Source organism: Toxotes jaculatrix, chromosome 13 (assembly GCF_017976425.1).
Source record: "Toxotes jaculatrix isolate fToxJac2 chromosome 13, fToxJac2.pri, whole genome shotgun sequence".
Classification (NCBI taxonomy): Eukaryota; Metazoa; Chordata; class Actinopteri; family Toxotidae; genus Toxotes; species Toxotes jaculatrix.
In genome coordinates, this window is record NC_054406.1 from 16,372,422 (window position 1) to 16,393,025 (window position 20,604).

The 20,604-nt window shown below is 42.5% G+C and overlaps 2 protein-coding genes across 2 annotated transcripts; one reads left to right on the forward strand and one right to left on the reverse strand.

Annotated features, from left to right (window-relative positions):
• Positions 1-677: 677 nt before the first annotated feature.
• Positions 678-7,738, reverse strand: mturn (maturin, neural progenitor differentiation regulator homolog (Xenopus)). The gene is made up of 3 exons (XM_041052762.1): positions 7,233-7,738; positions 3,260-3,382; positions 678-2,218 (listed from the first exon to the last, which is right to left on the reverse strand). The coding sequence occupies exons 1-3, from the start codon at positions 7,389-7,391 to the stop codon at positions 2,111-2,113; spliced, it is 390 nt and encodes a 129-aa protein (XP_040908696.1). The 5' UTR covers positions 7,392-7,738; the 3' UTR covers positions 678-2,110.
• On the forward strand, positions 6,363-19,932 carry sh3bp5a (SH3-domain binding protein 5a (BTK-associated)). The gene is made up of 11 exons (XM_041052757.1): positions 6,363-6,587; positions 8,629-8,766; positions 9,191-9,550; positions 10,073-10,135; positions 12,336-12,464; positions 16,336-16,500; positions 16,702-16,832; positions 17,115-17,157; positions 17,289-17,505; positions 17,623-18,003; positions 18,688-19,932. The coding sequence occupies exons 3-11, from the start codon at positions 9,467-9,469 to the stop codon at positions 18,858-18,860; spliced, it is 1,386 nt and encodes a 461-aa protein (XP_040908691.1). The 5' UTR covers positions 6,363-6,587; positions 8,629-8,766; positions 9,191-9,466; the 3' UTR covers positions 18,861-19,932.
• Positions 19,933-20,604: the final 672 nt, after the last annotated feature.

The window sequence follows — 20,604 nt, forward strand, 5'->3', positions numbered from 1 at the left end:
GTAGCACTGGCCTTTTTTACTGTTATATATACACTTTATATTGTATTTTTGGCTATTGTGAATGTTATAGTACTATAGTACTTATTATTACTGAAGTATAAATGTGTAAGTAGCATTTTGCTGCTGTGAGGGTCAAGGTGAAGTAAATTTGAACTATTTTTCATGCTGTTGAGTAGTTTTGCATAAGTTCATCATTTGCCTTTGTGTGTAAAATCTTCATTGTAGTAACGAGTAACTAGCTGTCAAATAAGAGTAGAGGAATAAAAAGTGACTCATCAAAAATACTCAGTAAAGTACCTCAAATTTGTACATAAGGACAGTGTAACACATAAACAGAACTACTGCAAATGCTCCCTGTCGTCAGCTTGTAGTAGGAGAACATCCACCACTGAAATGCTTTTCAATAGACCCCTCTGTGGCTTTTATTTTGAAGGCCACATCTTTGCTTCCTGTCCCGGCCTTCTCAGACTCCAGCTTGACTCAGCCTTGAGTGTGCTCGTCAGGTGGCGCGTGACGTCAATCCCAGTAACACCAGCGGGCTGTTGGCACAGCGGCAGGTCACCAGTCCACTGTGTGATATGAAAAGCCCTCCATGTTGAACGCTTTGTGTTCCATTAACTCCAGGCCATTAAGAAAACACACACACACACACACACACACGCCTGTGGAACTCTGTTCACACGGTTTATTGAACAATTTCACACACATCTGAGGGCAAACAGAAGATACACTGCATGAGAAACATTCAAAGAGGCAATAAAAAGACAAAACATTTACAAGCCAAAGTAAACGGGCTAAATATAAAGATAAATCTGATACAGTCTTGCATGTGGATCGAGTGGTTGAAGGCGAAAGGGGCCTGAAGCATTGCAGTGCACTGGATGTGACGTACAACAACACACTGTCAGATTAGAAATAACAGGGCAGGCAGAGGGTGTCTGACAATAAATATTTTCCCTTCCCTCTGATATCACACTCAGGGGTCTGGGTGTGCACTTATTAAATGTATGGTCAGGAGGAAACCTTGGAAGAAGCAGAGAAATTCAAAACAACACACGCAAAAGAGATGTGGGGCTAAATTTAAAAGAGCATCTCATCGGATTGTGCTGAGAAACAAGGGCAAACTGTGAACCACCAGCGACCAGGAAGACTACGGGACAGAAGAACCAAGGGTGTCATGTGACAATGAGACACCCAAACAAGGAAGGGTTTAAGCTGCAGCGTGAGCCTTTGTTGTGATGGTCATATGATAGTAACACTGATTAAAAACGTCCTCTTTAAAGGGACTTTTAACTCTCAGAAACACTAAGAAACACACCTCCAAAATATGATCCATGCTACTGTAAAAGCTGCACACTTTGATTTCCACATGAGGAGCAAATGTGTGAAATGCTTTTGACTGTAAAACCTATGCAACTAAAACGGGATAATCTCAGAGCCGCCCCACCTGAATCTACGTCACGAATGTACATCCTCACTCCTCAGTTCCCTCCTTCTTTCCCTCCATGAAGTGGAAACTTTTACCCCTCTTTGTTGCTATAACTCCCTCCTTCCCTGCCTCCTTGCGTCACTCCGGTTGCCTCACGTAGCCACAAACCGTTAGTTTTCACCCATTCATTTTTCATCTAGCTTTCATGTATCTGTGTCAACAGGCGGGCAGAGAAAGTAGGTTATCTGTCACATTCGTCTCCAAAAGCCACGGGGGAAGTGTGTATTGCGGTAACATCTGACTGTTTTTCTGCATAACAAAGCCAGCTGAGGCCAATGTAATATTGCTGTGCTGTGGAACTTTAACTAACAAAATGGTGAATGATTATGATTCTTGCATTGTACATGGCTACAGCTCACGTAGCCCTAATGTCTGTGTGTGTGTGTGTGTGTATTTAGTAGGGGTCAACAAAGTGCAACAGAGTGCACTCTTTGGGAAGCAAAGCCACTGAGACATTCAAGAACATGGTGGTGCATTTTTAGCAAGTTGACTGTAAATATGCATGTGTGTGTGCGTGTGTGTGTGTGTGTATTTGGATAAGAGTGTGTAATTAAGTGTTTGGGGGATGATGAGTCGAAACCCAGGGCTCTGCCCCAGCTGCAGACCTCTTCTTGGGCCTCATCACTGCTGACTGACCCCCATCTGCTGTTGGTCGGGCCCCGGTTCCCCCTCCATGTCAGTGTGGTAATGCTCAAAACTGTCGTCTTCTATGTCTGGAAGACCCAACAGCTAACAGAGAGAGAGGGAGAAAGCGGTGTTAGAAGCATTAAGCATTACAGCATGTGCATGTGTGTAAATGGCCCCAGTACAATTAGAAGACTGGTAACACTATAATATCTGTGCAGTAAATATGAAGCCACAGCTCATCTCATTAACCTGTGGTATCTCGTGTACAAAAACTGAGGTTAAAAAAAATTGCATGCTGTGGCTTTCTGTGGGTTAATGGGTGAGACTGTTTCTTGGCCGGGTGAAGTAACTTCCTGGAGCGTTGCCGTCACTGTAAGGTTGCCAGACAAGCAGGTGTGACCTCGGGGAGTTACTGTGCCTGTGATATAATCTGTTAATCAGTGAGCTTCAGGCAGACAGCTTTTGTAATCTTAGAACAGAGCCAGGCTAACTGTTTCCCCCTGTCTCCAGTCTTTATGCTAAGCTATGCTAACCAGCATGCAGACATGACCATGATATTGATCTGAACTTTAGGCTGGAAAGCAAATGAGCCCTGTAATGTTGACATATTCCTTTAATCTAAATCATGGTGTTTGGTAAAAGGTGAAAAGTAAACTCCTTAAATCCCCCACGATGAGGACATTTAACAGCTCCTAATTTACATATTGATTTGATATAGGTGACAAATCCATTAATTATTGATTTGGGGTGAGGATTTGGTTTATATTTGATGTCTGAAATATTTTCAGGTGTCATTTAACAGTATATAATAAACACTTACCTAGTGTTTATGTATGTAATAGATTTACACAGATTTGGGGTAAATTATTGCTGTTTCTTGTGTTAACTAAGGGATAAAGGTGTTTTAATAGCAAATGAATACGGTGCAAAAACTGTTTAAAGGTTACCAAGCAGAACAAATTAAGGGCTTCAGCTTCGACATGATGAGTGCTGTTTGACATGATGTTTTGTCTGTACCAGAGAGAACAGGATGTAACAGACCCAGACAGCAACAAGCAGAGGTCATTGTACTGATGATGATGCAGCGTGTGAGAAAGTAAACTGTGACTCTTGGAGCATAAACTCCTTTTTTTGGTTCCTTACAGGCCTGAAGGACGTGAAGACCTTCTCCAGCACCTCCAGAAGAGTCTTCTTCCCGCAGGAGGAGATGTAGTCCTGGGCCAGCTGTAGAAAGGGAAGGCAGTCCTCACTCTCGCTCCACACATGCTACACACACACACAGAAACACACTGATTAACAAACATCGATCCTCCTATTTCTTTATTTCGCAGCACCGATAAAAGAAACATTACATGAACATTGATAAGTTTAAGGGTAAAGGAATCAGTATGCAGGTGATGCATTAACACCACACTTCCTCCACCACTGTAGCCTCACATAGGTTGTATAGTGATATACAACTCACAGGAATTAATGAGTAAATAAGTAAAGCTGGGACAGGGGCAGCACAGAAAAAAAAAACAAAACTAGAACAAAGCAATTAAGCAAGCTAAAGAGACATTTCTTTAAGGACATAGAGCAGACAAAGGAGTGAAAATTACACAGACAGTGATGACACTTTGCAAAAAAGACCCACAAAACCATGATTATTTACCAAGGAACATATAAGGAACTGGCTGATTACAAAGTTCTGGACAATGCAAGTAGCTCTTTGATAGCTCTGAATCAAATTCTACACTGTAGATAATAAATGACATTCTGCCACAGTCTGCCACACTGTATGTTAATGAACCAGAGTCCAACGATTAACTCCTTCATGATTCTTCATACTAACCACTTCTTCATGAATCGTTTCTCAAAAACCAATCGTTATTTCCTTTTCACACACATACATTACAATACTAGCTAAGAGAAGTGAATCATTAATTCATGATTATCTCCGCATCACTTATATCACTTAGAAAAAACAGAGCGTTAACCCACCCAACAAGAAGCCACTGAGTCTTTGTTCAGGACTTTGTGTGCCTTATTTTGAAGACAAGTGCTTCCTCTGGCACACTCATTAGATGAACATCCATACGCACGTGTGCCAGTACAGCACAAAGTCTTTTTACTTTACTGTAGCCAAGATAATGCTTTCCTACTTCAAGGCCTGTGTAGTCTGAGGGATACGATCAGTTTAAAGCCTGAGGTTAAATTCTGGCCTCAAGGCCAGGTCAGCAAAATATTTGCATCCTCATGGCCAATAAAACAGCGTTAAGTGATGACAAGCTGTAAATCCTCTGTATCAGATATAAGATATCTTGGTGAATTAAAATGAGCTTCCTCATTAGTGCAAGTTTTCGGCTCCCTCAAAGCACTGACAGGACTTTTTAGATAAACAGCACTGCTTGATATAGGGCCACTGGAGCAATTCCAACTCACTTATTTTTAGTGTTGTTTAATTAGAGTCTAAAGGCCATACTGTTGGGTTATGTATTAGGAAATCTGGCGAAGTGTGCTGAATTACCTGGAGGAAATAACTAACAGGTGTAATGCACAGCAGGTATTTTCACAAAGATATTTCAATGCATTGTTTAACTTTTTATCCTGAAAGGACCTTAATTTTTCAATTCAGGTGCAATAATGCAACAATGCAATAAATAATGGATATATTTCTGGAATGTAATACATTAAAGAACATTAAGTGTTTATATGCATGGTTTAGGGAGTTTTAATGCCTTAAAAACCTTTAAAATTGAGACCATGAAACCATAACTGAATTTCAATTGAATGTCCTTTTAAGGTGTAACTTAAAGGATGGTTTCCATGTTTTTTGTGCCATCTTAGTACATTTTTAAATTGATTAGTTTATTAATTCATTATTCCGTTTAATTCATTAAAATACTTTAATTTCATCTTAATCAATGAGTAAATTAATGGAATTTAAGGTCTAGTTTCACAGGGTCATGTGAGAGTCATGTGAAAAAGGTGAGAAACAGCCTGGGGTAAAGCTGCTCTGACTGTTCAGGGATGGTTGCTCCAGTCTGACACTGATGGATGGACTCTCACATGAGGCTGTGTCCCCACTGCACAGACTAACCGCACCTTTCAGCACAGCTACTCAGATGAGCCGAGGAAGATGTTCAAGGCCACATTGCAGATCCAATTGTTGTTGTTTTTCAGCTGCTAAACACTGTGTCACATGACCTGGATGACTGAAAACTACTCACACATACCCTGGAGGAAAATTACAGAGCTGAACTAACAGTGGGCCTGATCTAACAGTGCCCTCTAGTGGACAGACTGATGCTGTGGTTGCCCACAGGGGGACAAACAACATCAACTGACAAGGTGTGTGTGTGTGTGTGTGTGTGTGTGTGTGTGTGTGTGTGTGTGTGTGTGTGTGTGTGTGTGTGTGTGTGTGTGACAAAGAGAGAGAGAAGGAGAGGGGGGAGAAAGACAGCATGTGAGACACCCTGCTGATAGCAGTATTGACTGAGCAAGAGTAACCAGATCTCAAGCATCCTGCAGAGAGACAGAGAGTTTTTCTAGCTAATTTCAGAGTGCATAGCAGACAGAGAACCTGAGTGTGTGTGTGTGTGTGTTCACAGTTGACAGTTGCATTAGATTCAAAACAGAGTTAAGAAGGAGGCAGAGGTAGATAAAGAGAAACAAGAGGAAACAAAAGGAAGGAAGGTGTAAAATGAAGTCTGAGAGACAACAAACAACGTGAGGTATTTATGCAGCTGCATCTTAAAGCCTTTGCTGTGTTGTCCACTTTCTTACCACAATGGTTTGATCGTGCAGGAGAACGATTTACATTTTTCTGTTTTTGATCAGTGGCCATGGAAAGCCCCTGCTTAAGCAGCCCAGCTCTGCTCTCTGTGGGACAGTCCAAGCCAGGCCTGCTAACACATAACACAGGCACGGTGGGTGTGACATAATGTGTTACTGACTGAACAGACGCCCTGGCTCCTGGGTCATCTCCATCTGCCCCTGTCACTGAACAGGAGGTGGGAGCAGGGCGGGTCTGGTCTCAGGAGCTTTAGGACTCATAACACCACCACTGCACCACACTGGTATAGGAGAACATAGCCAATGAGCTGTGTCAAGACAGTCTGTAGATTATCAGAGCCTGGCTACACTGAGCCAATATTCTATATTATTTCTAGGAGTTCTGGGAATTTTGATAACCCAGGGTGTTCCTGTATGGCAATTGTAATCAAATTACATGGGGTGTTTTTTAAGGCTGTGTCTGGTGTTGCTAAGAGCTTTTAAATGTGACTGTTCTGGGCAAAACAAGTGAAATATGAAGGGATTTTTCCACCATTTCAGTATGAAGAACTGTCATTTAGACCATCATGTGGGGAGATAAAATTAACAGAAAGAAATTAACAGCATAAAAAATGAAAATTTGAAGATTTTGTTTGTGTCCATGCAGGCAAACATTAAAAGCGAGGTTCAACTGGGATCATTTGTTCTGGATCAGGTCAGAAAACCAGCAATAATTCTTTCAAAATAAAGTTATGAAAATATGTCCCTTGTTAAGTATTTATTCACTGTCTGCAGAACATCAGCGTTTTGAATCTTAATAGTCAGTGGATTAACTATGGAGAGAAGTGTCTGCACTCCAGTCTGTCTGAGTTTGAGCTTTTTTGGCAACAAGCATTGGCCTTAGTGGCTAAAAAAAACAAAACAATAATGCAATAACATTTAGGGAGGAAAAAAAAGAACTGACATTTCTTCGTAGATTTCCAAAAAAAATGCAGTTTTTTATTTATTGGTTATTTTGGTTCCAAATGCAACACAGGACAATGGTGGGTAGGACTTTTATTTTGAAAGTTACAGGCCTGGTGGGTTTTTAACCTGGCTAACATGATGTGGAGGTTGATTGTGATGGAGGAAAAAACACCATCGACGGAGGAAAAGGCGGGGGGGGCTCAAACTGAAATGACATCATCGCCTCCTCTCCTGCCCAAACCCCCTCCCCTCCTCTCCCATGTCCATCAGCTAGAAAACCGGGACCAGCAGGGACAACCCCACCTCCAACCCACCCTCGACACACCTATAAGAGCACACACACACACATACACATACACACACACAGCTAGAGGCCCTGCAGAAGCTCACTTACGAAACTATCGGTGCCGCCGGGACACAGCACGTAGAAGGAGACGCCGGGCTCTGCGTAAAAGTCCAGCCGCCTTTCGTCGTCCTCCTCGGCGAAGATGAGGTCGAACGGGTTCCCGGAGCACCACTTCTCCGCCGCCTCCACCAGATGCTTGAACTCCATCCTCCGTTATCCGGTCTGCGGTGTGCCTGGCTCCGGAGCTTGATCTCGATCTCTCTAGCCGTCACGGCGATGATGCTCAAGACACAAATAACAGCTGATCGGACAGCAGCATCAGCAGCCTCCACTACCGCATCTCCTCTAGCGCACCGTCTGCATGGCCCGGGAGTAGAGATCGCCTAACGCAGTTGGTGCATAAAGCCGACCGGGTCTGGTGCTCATTCGTTCTCAAAGCCCCATTCCTCTCTTCCTCCCCACGTTATGAAATCAGCCCGTCGGTCGCATACATGCATACGCAGGAGGACGCTGGAAAAAACGCGATGACGAACAGAGAAGCCGGGCAGCCGTCCATATCTGAGGCGCTGTATAGGCCTACTCCCTACTTTCTCACTGCAGGCTGAATTACTGAATCATTTTATTTAACCCACTGACTTCATAATGGGGGCATGACATTATGCAACACGGAACCTGTTGTAGGAGTATCATTATACACTGAAAGAGTAAGAGGTCTGTTAATAAATGTGCCCCAAGACCAATTCTGCCTTGATATTTTTTTTATTAACATAAGTGTCCTTAAAGGATCAGTTCACCCCAAATCACCAAAGCATTTTCCCACGCAGCCCTATTTTGGTAGGATGGTGGTTTATTTGCTCAGGCTTAAACTTTAAACTCTAGTAATATTTGTAATAATTTGGTACACGGTCCACTCAGCTGAGCCACATCCGCTGAGAAAAAGGTCACAAAATCTGATTGGACTAAGAAGTGTTTAAAAAACTTCAGTCTCTGAGGTCATGAACAAGGACTTGAATTTTGAATTATTTTTATATTGTTGTATTTTGTAATATTCTAATAATTTAATATAAAATATTCATTTCAGAAAAACACCACACTTTCAAAACAATTGTCTATCCTCTTATAATATGACCAGTATAGTGGGCTGTATGTTTATTGGTACATTAAATCCCAGTATGACTGTTGAGTAATTCTAAAACTTTACAAATGGATATGAATCATCACAAAAACCACTGATGGGAGCCGTCAGTTCTCTCTGGATTTTCTTTTCTTTCTTTTTTTGTTTGTTTTTGTTTACTGGAAACTCTAAAGATAAAAAACAGCAACTTTAATACCATATAGCAGATGCCATGAGAACCACTTTCCTACATAAACTTTCTGTCCAGAGTGTTTACAGGAATCCAGCCATTATCATGCTTCCAGTCTGACACTCCCTCCCTGTTCCCAGGAGTCATCACCACCAGAGGGCGAGGGAGACCAGCTCTCACTCCCAGTGTTGGACCTGCGTCAAGCTGGAAACAAACAGCTCGAAAAAGACCGGAAAATCCGAGCGAGTGTCCAAAATAAAAGCACGATTTGGTGAAAAGTAGGTACATCGTCTGACCAAAAAACAAAAAACGCGTCATATAACCAAAACCAGGTCTATTAATGTTATAGGCTGTGATTTAAATGCAGGCGAAACATAGTCATGGAAATCTAAAACGCGGGACTGCAATGTGTTTCAGTCAGTTTACATCTTAAGTGTTTGTGAGTTGCCGTAAAACAAATCTCTGTAGGCCTATTTTCAGTTGTGATTAACACAACACACAGTTTCATCTATGAATCAAACTTACAATTGCCCTTACAATTTATAGTGATAGAAAACAAACAAATATTCACATTTGAGATGCATGTAAATACACTGCCGACATTTTGAGTCTTGGTCCTACTGTTGTGGTCCACCGGGCTTTTATTTTGAAAGTCCGAACTAGAAGTAGTCTTGTTGATGATTACTTTTGTCCTTTCCACAGTTCGTTTGCTGTCGGGACCGGAGGTTGTGATCCTCCACAGTGTGTGTGTCGGATCTCCCTGAGGACAGACGCGCTCCTGTGGAGACAGCGGACTCCTCCGCGTCTTTAAACACACCGAAGCCTTTAAAAGCCTGAAGCATGCAATGTGCTCTGTGTAAAGGTTAGAGAGGGCGGATCGCCGCTGGACACCCCCGCCGTCCAGCAACCCCGGGGTCGCGCTTTGTTTGCAGAGGAGACCCACCTTTTCTTCTACCAAAAACTCCAGAAATCCTGATCATGGATCCTCTACAAAATGGGAATGATTGTGAGGAGGACTCGCAGTGTGCTGAGGAGGAAGAAGAAGTAGACCCAAGAATTCAGGTGAGATTTGTTTTTAAAGGGATCCAGATGGGACCACCGGTGAAAGTGACATTGAAAAGACGTGAAGGCTAATGTAAAGACTTTTGGGGTTTTGGGGTTTGTTTGTTTGTTTGTTTTATTTTGTTTTACCCCACATTTAGTGGTGTAATTAAAGTCAGTAAAATGAGCAATAATATTATTATACAATATTACTGTTAAACTATATTAATTAAAGTGGCATTTAATAGAATTAAAGGTTAATTAAATGGTGGAATTTGTCAGCTGTGATTTGTAGTCATGCAATAAAATGTTGCAAGGTGGTCACTAATAGATTTGATAGAATTTGTCCCTTTAACGTTTTTCCCCAACACACACACACGTATATATATATACACACTCGTGGCTGCATGCTCAGTGATTTGGTCAACAGAAGTCACACAGTGTAGCCTCCAGATACACAGTCTGTTTTAACCTCACTCCACCGCTCTCTCTCTCTCTTTCTCTGTGCCCTTCCATGTTGCATGCCATGTTTTCTGTAAACAGGGAGAACTGGAGAAGTTAAACCAGTCTACAGATGACATTAACCGCTGGGAGAGTGAGCTGGAGGTAAGTCGAAACACCAACCAAGCAACACTGTTACTGTCATCATTACTGCCCCTCCCTGCTGGGGTAAACACTTGCAGCCATGGCTGAGCTGTGCTGCAAAGCCACCCTTCTCAAGGAGCCATTAAGACTCACTTTCCGACACAAAATCCTGTGTTTTACTGTAAACAAGTGAGAAATCCTGTCAGCGCAGTGAGATAATTCATCTGGTTTCCAATACCGTTTCGTGTGTTTCAGGAATTTGCCTAGCAACAAGGTCGTTGCTTTGAAACAGTTGGAATGATGGAAATTTGCTAAAAGCGGGAGCTGCTTCTGAGGGAAAATGTGGAAACACTGCCACTCCTGCTAAATAGCACTGTGCCGTGTGAACTCTTAGCGCTACAAGAAGCATAACTGTGATCTGAATGTTAAATATAATATTTGAATGGCACATTTGGAGCAGTTTAAATCCCAAGTGCTCTCCTCATTTCCCCCGCAACTCCCTCAGCCTCACAAACAAACCACACACATAAAGAGGAAAAAGGCTGTAAAATGTTGCAAGGAAGGGCAGAAGGATGGATGGTGGGTGTGTTTTTTTTTCACATTGCTCACTTGGATTTAAATGTATGCCAGAGAGGGTTACTGTTCACCGAAAGTAAAAACATTCCAGAGGTACGCAGACAGTTTTTCTTTTCCTCAAAGTAGGCCTCTTCTGTTTCTCATTAGACCTTCAGGCTCGTCCAAACTCCACAAACCAGAGCTGGAATAAATATAACAACAGACAGAGCGAGAGAGAGGACAGAGAGGACAGAATTAGTATGCACAAGTCTCAGTGTGGGATCATTGTTTTCTATTCTTAATTTATGTTTTCAAAAGCTAAATGTAGGAAACTTATTATAGATCCTGGTTAGTTTTACCCACATGTGTGAAGGAATTACCTGCTGCGTGTTGAAACGTCATATTTCTTTCAGTGCTTTGGCAATATGACTTAAGAAACAGTTACATAAATATACTCACTGACATTAGCAAACAGAGAAAGAAGGCGATTCATCAAGAGGCAGAAATGAAAGTCAGGAGCTTAAGAATGTGAGAGTGCCGCTGGCACGCTGCAGGCTGTTTTCCTGCACAGTCTTGAGTTTATTAAGGACGATGTACAGTAGATACAGAGGATTCAGGAAAGGCTGAGGTTAAATCCATGCTCAGATATGAGGTCTTTACTCTGCCAGCATAAAGCTAAAACTCTGCTCTGCCCTGGCAGAGACAGAAGATTGCGTGTCTGTGTGTGTCCAAAGTCCAAGACTCTATGCATTCTTAACCACCTACCATACATGACCAGTAGCTTACATGATTTACCTATCAGACTGCATGCTGCAGCACTGTCTAAAAGCAGGAACAGGAAGTCAGGAAACATAATGATGTCACAGGAAGTGTGCTTCCTGTAGCACCCTCTCCCCTTTCCCTCTTTAATCTCTGTTTTATTTCTCTGTCAATTTAATGAACAGGATGCAGGTGCTGCTGCTTTTCACACCCATATTCTGAAAATTACAGCATATATAGACACATGGACACAACTGCACATACACGCACACACGCACACACAAACAAACATACACACATACAAATAGATGGTTTTTCTTCATACTGATGTAGTTTAGAAGGTGACAGAGCTCATGGATGAATAACAGATAAAATGCACTGCCATCTTGGGCTTTTTGCCAAACCATTTACACACACATGCACACATACAGATGTTGAAACTTAAGATGCACCTTTGCTCTCAAACATCCGTGATTTCTCCACCAAAGGATGAAAATAACGTTTGCTGAACAACACTAAAGGCAACAGGACCCACTGAATCAAAACAGAGAAATGAGCTACAACTGTGTATAATGACACACATGCGTGTATTTGGGTAATGGCTTCATGATGACTTGAATTAGACGAGCCACTTTGGAGGCACAAGGCCAAATAGATCAGGGTCAACAAGGCAGCACAAACTACACAGCAGGCAAGCAGACGAGTCTTTGGCTGATTCTTAAGACATTAAACACTAGAGACACTAGTAATAATTAATAGTAAAAATTTAAGGGATCATCAGATTTACAGTTGTCCATCATTTGTCACTGTAATGTTTCCATCTTCACAACAGTTTTGAAATCATATGGCTGCAGATTGATTGATAAGTTTATAATCTCATCGTGTCTTTGTGTGTGTATGTGTGTAGGACTGCCGTCAGCGGTTTCGCGCCGTGCTGGTGGAAGCAACAGTGAAGCTGGACGAGCAGGTGAAGAGGATTGGGCGAGCTGTGGATGACTCCAAACCTTACTGGGAAGCCCGCAAAGTAGCAAGACAGGTACACACACTCGTACACATGCGCACACACACACACACACAGTCCCAGAAGAGAGCTATATTGAGTGACTCTGAGGTCGGCAGACAGAGAGTGTGAGGGCAGGTTTACTGGGGATTAGTGATGAGAAGTTTAAAGAGCTCAGCGTATATCTACTTAAAGGGAGCTCAGTCACGTGATATCTATTTTTAAACACAGTCACACCTCTGTATCCTAAGCTAATGTCACACACATACACACACACGCACAGCAGCTCAGTGCGGAGAAGAGCCATATTTTTCATAATCTGACTTGTTTCTTTTGCTGCTTCATAGAGGTCTTTGTGGTTTCATGCTTGCTGCACTGTTGCAGGTAGATGCAAAGTTGGGTAACTTCCCGAGTGGTTATTGCTCTAAACTGTGCCGTTCCCTCTCCAGTGGGTCGTCTCTTTTACTGTCTGATTGCTCCAGCCTGTTGAGGCTTTGATCCGATTGGATTGTGTCAGAAATTTAGAGTCCAGCGCCCCCCTCCCCGTCTGAGCCAATGAGTAAGGAGCTTATGAGTCACTCATCAGACGGCTGGCATTTATGTGTCAGAGCTGAGCTGTCAAACTGAAATAGATTGTGTATTTGTGTGTGTGTCCTTGTTTATCTCCTTTGCAATATGACAAACTACTATACCTGCCAGTTCCACCTGCTTCTGACAGTAACACGTGAGTGTCAGGGATTACTGGGAGGTTTTGAATTTTGATGGGACCTGCTTTCACGTGAAGGGATCAAAAAGTCCTCCCTAGTTTGTGTGTGTGTGTGTGTGGCGGTGGTGGGGGGTGCTCTGGGTATGATCAGTGGGTTTAAACGGAGCAAAGCCGATAAAGGCCTCGGGTTTAACTGGTGTGTTGTCTGGTCATGATTTATGGATGAATATTTAATATTTAATACTTGACCTATTTTAAAGGGATTCTGTTGCTTCCCCTCATTGACCCTTCCAGAACATACACACACACACACACACACATACAGTATTGCACCTACCCCCATCTATAAGCCATCCTCATCCCCCATCCCCCATGTTTTTCCCCCCTTACATTCCAACAAACTGGTGGGGGGGAGGTGGTGTATAGGAATTTGCCTGTATTGTCCTTTCTTTTGTCCTTTTTACCCAACATTCTCTTCTGCACCACTGCCTGTCTGTCTGGCTGTCTGTCTCCTGTATCCCCTCTCTCTCCCGCTTTGTCCCTTTCAGCCACCTCTGTCTACCTCTTCACCCTCCACCTCTCACCTCCCATGACTGTAAATGAATGACGAATTTTTAGAGACAAAGATGTCCGAGAGGGTGACAGTGCCCGACATATGAATTAAAAATGAGCCCACACACACAAACACGTCAACAACTCCCTTTAGTAGGATGATATGAACAGTCGTGGTTCATATCCCGAGGTGACAGGCTATCGTGGTATTTCAGACAAAAATTTTATTGTTTGCTTCTGAATCAGATAATGTGGTCTGTATGACATCAAGTTAATTAACTGATAACAAAGCTCATCATTTGTATGCTCTCTCATGCTCAGCTGACTTTTATGTCATAAAGATAATGGCAAAATTATTATGTCCTTTTTGCAAACACAAAGAAAAGCTCAGAGACTCACACAGTCACTGTGTTTGACCCGTTTAGGTAATAACAACACACTGAGGACATGCTTTATGAATACACACTAACCCTGCAGAAGAAGGGAAGTGTGTGCACAGGAAGTCCTGTGAAGGACGGGCACTTGTGTGTCACTTTTTATCTCCAACCTGACAAAAAACATGGATGCAGCCCAAACGTCTCAGTTCCTTGTGTATTCTTTAGTTTCTCCTCATCAAATATCCATCATCCTCCTCCTGTTTTCCCTACACCCAAACCCCTTCTCTGAGCCTGGGAAACGGGTCATGACAAGGGACAAAGAGGAGGAATTCATCTTTGCCAGTTTGTCAAACTAACAGATTACACACAAAGAGCAGCTGTTATCTTCCCCCTCCCGTCCTCTATCTCTTCACCTTCTTGAAGGAGCCTTGACAACCTTGGATAGCATATCTAATCACTACAACACTCAGACATCAGGCTAATGCCGACAATGAAGATACCAATTTTTGTATTTTCGAAGTTTATGTGAGACGATGCAGACCTCTTCTTGCTCACGTCACTGGTGGATCCCTTATCAGAAGCATGGCTGACGGTGGCAGGGGGTCGTGTTACAGGGGTTGATGTAACAGAAAGCCTGCGAAGACCGTGAGAAAAATGTGCAACAGCTGAGAGAACTACACTGACCTTTTGGGACTGTGTTGTAGTCACACCAGATTAAAAAGGTCAAATTAGCTTTGTTTGTCTCGTTACGCATTTGTGGTGGTTCATTACCATGTGAAACCAGATCCAAACAGTGCATCTCCCTTATGAAATAAGCAGAATGGTTTGTATTAGTGCTGATTGGATTTTATTTTGATACAGCTGCCAGTGGCGACATGTGCGTAGTTCTTTTCACCAAGTGGGGGATATCAGCGCTGTCAGAATTGGGAATCAATATCTCTGACAGCCTGACATGAACAGTTTCTCCTACTCCATTGCTCTTAATTACTGATAGTAGGGTGCCAGCCCTCTCATTTACACTATCAGTGACTTTTTTAATTTGCCATATGTTTAAAATTTCTGATGGCTGATAAGTCACCATAATAACTTCTATAACTTTCTAAAATTGCATTTTGCAGCTTTCTGTTCAGCTAGTGAAACAGTCAAACACTCCAAGGGAGTGTGTTTCTAACAGGAATGAATGAATCTGTTTTATAGTTAAAATGTCCATTTAGCTGCAACAATAGCGTACAGTAATCTCAGGAAGTGCTCAGGAATAGAAACACAAACTAGATCAGCAAGTTTTTTTCTATTGTAGCTCTATGCAGTCAAACCACACAGACAATAACCCTGAAACAGGGCAAGTGGCATAAGGACAGACTGACACTCTACTTACAGCAACTTATTTCATGGAGGGAGGTTTGTTCAGTCAAGTGCTAAAACTGCATGAAACTCTTAGATGAATCTGGGGTTTCTGATGCAAGTAAAATTATATGCCAGATAACTTGGAGCAGAGTCAGTGTGAATGTATAAGACACATCCCTGGTATGGTCAGGACATTTTCATCTTGGAGTCTCCAGTGTTGCCATTTAAATCCTGGTGATGTCGTCAGCTCAGTTTTATCCTTTTCCAATGTAAAGGTCTGCAATAGATTTACAAATAAGAATTACACAGCTAACCAGATTTTCCTGATTATTTTTTTTACAGACCTTTAAGTCACGCCTGTCTGAGGGGAGAGAGTGATTCCAAATATGTTTAGCGTGTGGGGCATCAGTCAATCCTCCCATTGACTGTTACTGTGGGCAGGAAGAGCCCGCTGACAATGTGTCAGATTTTCTTAGTGACAAAGCCTGTGTTTGTCTATTGTATCGTGGTTGGCTTTCTTTGCGTGTGTGTGTGTGTGTGCCTACGACGTGAAATTTCTTCGTCCCTCTATGGCTGTCATAATGAATCAACCATGGCTCCACCAGAGGAAATATAGGTCATAAATTACAAACACACACACTCAAAGCAGCACAAAGACTGCTGCTGCACTCACACCATGTGAGGACGGATTTTGGACCAACTTTCATGACAAAATGGTTTTTAAACAAAAAGGGCTTTTTAACAGGTTTGAAGCTGCCATGATTTAAGCTTTCTGTAAGCCTGTTGCTTTAAACCTCAGTCTATGGTAAAACCATGAGCTTCTCAGCAGTTATATTTACCACCTGTAGGCTGACTTAAATAGTATCTTCAAGCACCTGTAGCTACCATTTGATAAAACTATAACTACCCCTCTCTCTCTGACCTTCAGGCGCAGGTTGAAGCCCAAAAGGCCACTCAGGAGTTCCAGCGGGCGGTGGAGATCCTGCGGGCAGCCAAGGAAACCATCGCCCTCGCTGAGGAGAGGCTGCTAGAGGAGGACAGCCGCCAGTTTGACTCCGCCTGGCAGGAAATGCTCAACCATGCCACACAGAGGGTAGGCACACGATGACAGACAGCTTAAAAATACTAAAAGATTCCATCCTAACAAGTAATTCGTTCTTGAGGTTGAGGTTTAGACTCCTACTGACGCTGGATATAATGAAAGTGCAAGTAGTCAGTATGATTATAATGGAATTGTCAGTCTTTTGCTTGGTTTCTACAGTTAAAGTAAACTGTCTTTCTGGATTGTTTTCAGGTGATGGAGGCCGAGCAAGCGAGAACTCGCAGTGAAGCTGAACACAGGAAAACAGCAGCCAACTACAACTCCTGCATCAGCCACATGAGGCAGTTAGAGAAGAAACTCAAACGCTCCATCAGCAAATCCAGGTCTTTGTTTCCTTTGTGATAGATTGGAAATGAGCTTCCCTCCTGATTGGGCCTCTTTGTCTGTGAGTGTGTTTGTGTTGTGTGTGAGAAAGAGAGAAAGACGGGCTTCGTTTATGTCATCTGATGCAATCCAGATGTTTCATGTGTTGGTTGTGCAGCGTTGGGGTGTGCTCCCTTTGTAAGAGCCAAGGAATGTGACTGCTCATAGAGGGGTGTTTTTATTCCAGCAGTTTCTCCAGTTTCATTCGCCCTCGCTCACAGTTTTTCCTTTCTCCCCTGCAGACCATATTTTGAACTGAAAGCCAAATACTACCTTCAGCTTGAGGTATGTATAAATTTAAAGTTACTACTCAACCATAGTTGCATAACATCCATTAGCCTACTTTCCTTTTTGTCCAGATGTATAAAAATCATATGTGCCCACACTTTTACTAAGGTGTGTTTGATTTCTCATAGCAACTGAAGCGTAATGTGGACGAGCATCAGGCCAAACTGGTGGTCGCCAAGGCCGAGTACCGTGCAGCACTACGCAACTTAGAGAGCATTTCCGAGGAGATACATGCCCAGCGACGCTCCCTCGCCATTGGGACCAGGGAGCAGGGTGTTGGTGCGGAGGGAGATGGAGGCAATGAGGACATTGCCAACTTCAAGATGGAGTCAGACGGTCTGTCAAGTGAGTGCAACCATAGCTTGTTATCCACCTCATCCATCCACATTATGAGTTTTGTTTGTGCATCTGTGTGTCTGCATGTTTAATGTACATATTTGTGTGTGTATATGTGTGTTTCAGTGGTGTCAGTGTCAATTGACGAAGAGGGCAGTCGCAGTAGCAGCTCAGAGGAGGAGACCGACACCCGCTCTGCCTCCTCACCCCGAGCCATGCCCTCCTCACCGTCCTCTTCTTCCTCCCATCCTTCCACCTCTGCCTCCACCCCCCTCGACACGACCTGCCCGTACCCCTCCTCCTCCCTCTACTCCCCTTGCTCTTACATCTCCACCTCTCCCTCGTCGTCCGTCCTCTCGTCCTCCTGTCCCGGGGGCCTGGAGTTAGTGAGCCCCTGCAGTTCTCATGACCCAGACTCAGTGTGCGGTTCTGGGCATGCCTCACCTCTCCTGGGCCCTCGCAGCCAGTGCAGTGGAGCTTCCTCTCCAGACTGCGACCAGGAGAGAGGTGTGTGTTCATTACATCAGTGTATACGTGTTTTTGTTGACTTCTAAAGTGATGCTTCATCCAGTATGTGGGAAATGTTGTATCTTTGCAGTGGAACATTTCAACATTTTGGAAAAAATTCAACATTTTGGGAATGCTTATTCACTTTGTTTGGAATCAGGACCTGATTAGCTTAGCGTAGCATAAAGACTGAAAGCAGATGGTAACACCAAGGCTGGCTCTGTCAAAAGCTCAGAAATCTGCCTATCAGCACCTCTAAAGCTCACTAATTAACATGTTATACCTTCTTCATTTAATACATTCACAAACAGAAATGACAATCAGCATCAGTAGTCCTGTGAAGTGTCCCCAGTGTCTGCACAATTTGCTAAATATGGTTGCTGAGCTCAGGTTTTGTTTTGGTCTCTGTACAGGGATGCAAGCACCTAACTTCCTCTGAATAGGTTCTGACTCCAGCTTCACACTTATATCAATATTCTGGTCTTGCTTTGCGAAAAATAGTGAATAACAGTTTTATCCCAAATGTTGAAATTTTCTAGAAACTCTGCAGTGTTTTTAGAAAATTATTTAGTCCTCCACAATTTAAGTACAATTAATAATTTTCTTAATTAATTTTTCTTTCTTTCTTTGTGTGTGTGTGTGCGTGCGTGCGTGTGTGTGTGTGTGTTCACGCGTGTGTTCCAGGTGACAGAGCAGAAGGAGCAGAGGCCACGCTCGAGGCCGGCCTGAGCAAGCTAACCTTGACTATTACACAAAAACAAGGGGACTCTGGGGACGAGCAAGACCCCCACTACATTAACCCTGAAATCTCCTCTCCCAGCTCAGCCACTGCCATTCTGCTTCTTAACAGTGTCTAATGAACGTCTGTTGTACCTAAAAAACACTTACCGTGCCCAGCTTCAAGTCTCAAACTGGACTCACTGGCACAAGACGTGGAACACAGCAGGAGGAAGTGCCCACTGTAAGCAAAGAGAGAGCGAGCTGAACAGGCCCAGCTCCAACCAACCATTGACATTATATCACAGTATTCATCAGATGGTGTCACGTTAAAGGTGCTACCTGTAGTGTATTTGAACATCAGTATATGTATATATATTGTAAACAAGAGCAGGGGCAAGGTAATCTGTGTTCCCTATTTCACACCATTATTGTTGCTAGGGTTAATCAGTAGACTACATTTCCCATAAACCTCATTGCTTCATATTGCAAAACTGATTTCACTGTCTGTGTTTCTGCTTGAAGAAGAACACCTTCTTCTTTGTGCCATAAAGGAATTTTTCTCTTGTGATGTACAGCAGTGTGGCAAATGTCCTGTCCATCAGGACATCCTCTCGTCAGTGGTGTAGCTTCATAGTGACGTGTCAAAATTAATGTGGTTAACTTTTATTGATACTGAAATGCTGCATTGGGCACCACTAAGAATATTTTGTATTAATGTGAACAGTGAGCCTCTTTTTTGGCTCTGAATCTCCATGTGAGGAACCAAATGGAACAAAAACAAGCAATCTAATGTTGGATTAAGTCTTTTTCTGCCTTGGTTTTTTTTAACTCCTCCTGTAACTCCTGTCAGTTCTTTTTTTTTTTTTTTTGGTGGAACAGTTATCAAGGAAGAAACTGGACCGCAAGCAGTACTCTGAGCACTAAACTAAAGATGGGACTGAACCTCTTGAGACACAAATGGTCTTCCATTGATATTTGTGAATGAGTAAGTTAATATGTTCTTGAGTGCAGAATGGAAACCTGAGGTGAGTTGGATGTGTGACTGAGCGAATGTCTTTTTTTGAGTGTGTGTATTTTTGACAAATGTTCAAATACTACCCTGTAGCACAGATATTCTATATTTATACTCCTGTATTCTTGTATATTGACAATGTTTTGTGGTTACTGTTGTCATTAGCACAAAATAAGCAATAAACGTGTTTCATGTAACTGGAACATGATATTTATTACAGCAGTGGGTTAGAAGTTTGAAACTGATTTTCTACAGTATTCACTTGACTGCATTGCAAGGTAAGACAACCATTAAGTGGGGAATAGAATGACAACATCAAGATTTCTAAAATTAAATGTAGCCTAAAGAAACAGTGTTTAAATATCCTGTAAGGGCAGCCTCACTCTGTGAGGACAAGCTGTGAGGTCTTGTTTTTTATTTTAGCCATATTATTGGCACAGCTCTAGAGATGGTTATGTCTGTCAATCATAAACAGAAAATAATTAAACTAACTGCCATGAAACTTTGTACAGACATTCAAGTTCCCCAGAGGATGATTCTTATGAATATTGGTTATCCTCCACCATCATGAGGTTCACATTGTTTGCTTTTAGTGAAATGTGTTGACAACCATTAGATGGTCTGGCTTGCAATTTGGTACAGACATTAACAGTAGGCTATACTCCCTCTAGGTTGACTCTTCCTCAGGTTAAATTTTTAACAGGGCTTTTTTATTTTCAAATATATATATTTTTTCCATTGGGAACAAAGTGCACAATATTTCAATTAGATTTAGAAATTAACCTAAAAGACCATGATCTGAAAAAGCCAGTGATGACTAACACAGCCACAAAGTTTAGTATGTTTCCTGTAACGTTTTCCATTTTATC

Excerpts from the sequence above, each read along its gene's own strand:
- sh3bp5a (XM_041052757.1), top strand. The coding sequence starts at position 9,467 with ATGGATCCTCTACAAAATGGGAATGATTGTGAGGAGGACTCGCAGTGT. Across the intron at positions 16,501-16,701 it reads TCAACCATGCCACACAGAGG|GTGATGGAGGCCGAGCAAGC; the intron begins GTAGGCACACGA and ends GATTGTTTTCAG. Across the intron at positions 17,158-17,288 it reads AATACTACCTTCAGCTTGAG|CAACTGAAGCGTAATGTGGA; the intron begins GTATGTATAAAT and ends GATTTCTCATAG.
- mturn (XM_041052762.1), bottom strand. The coding sequence starts at position 7,391 with ATGGAGTTCAAGCATCTGGTGGAGGCGGCGGAGAAGTGGTGCTCCGGG. Across the intron at positions 3,383-7,232 it reads CCGGCGGCACCGATAGTTTC|CATGTGTGGAGCGAGAGTGA; the intron begins GTAAGTGAGCTT and ends GTGTGTGTGTAG. Across the intron at positions 2,219-3,259 it reads TCTTCACGTCCTTCAGGCCT|CTGTTGGGTCTTCCAGACAT; the intron begins GTAAGGAACCAA and ends TCTCTCTGTTAG.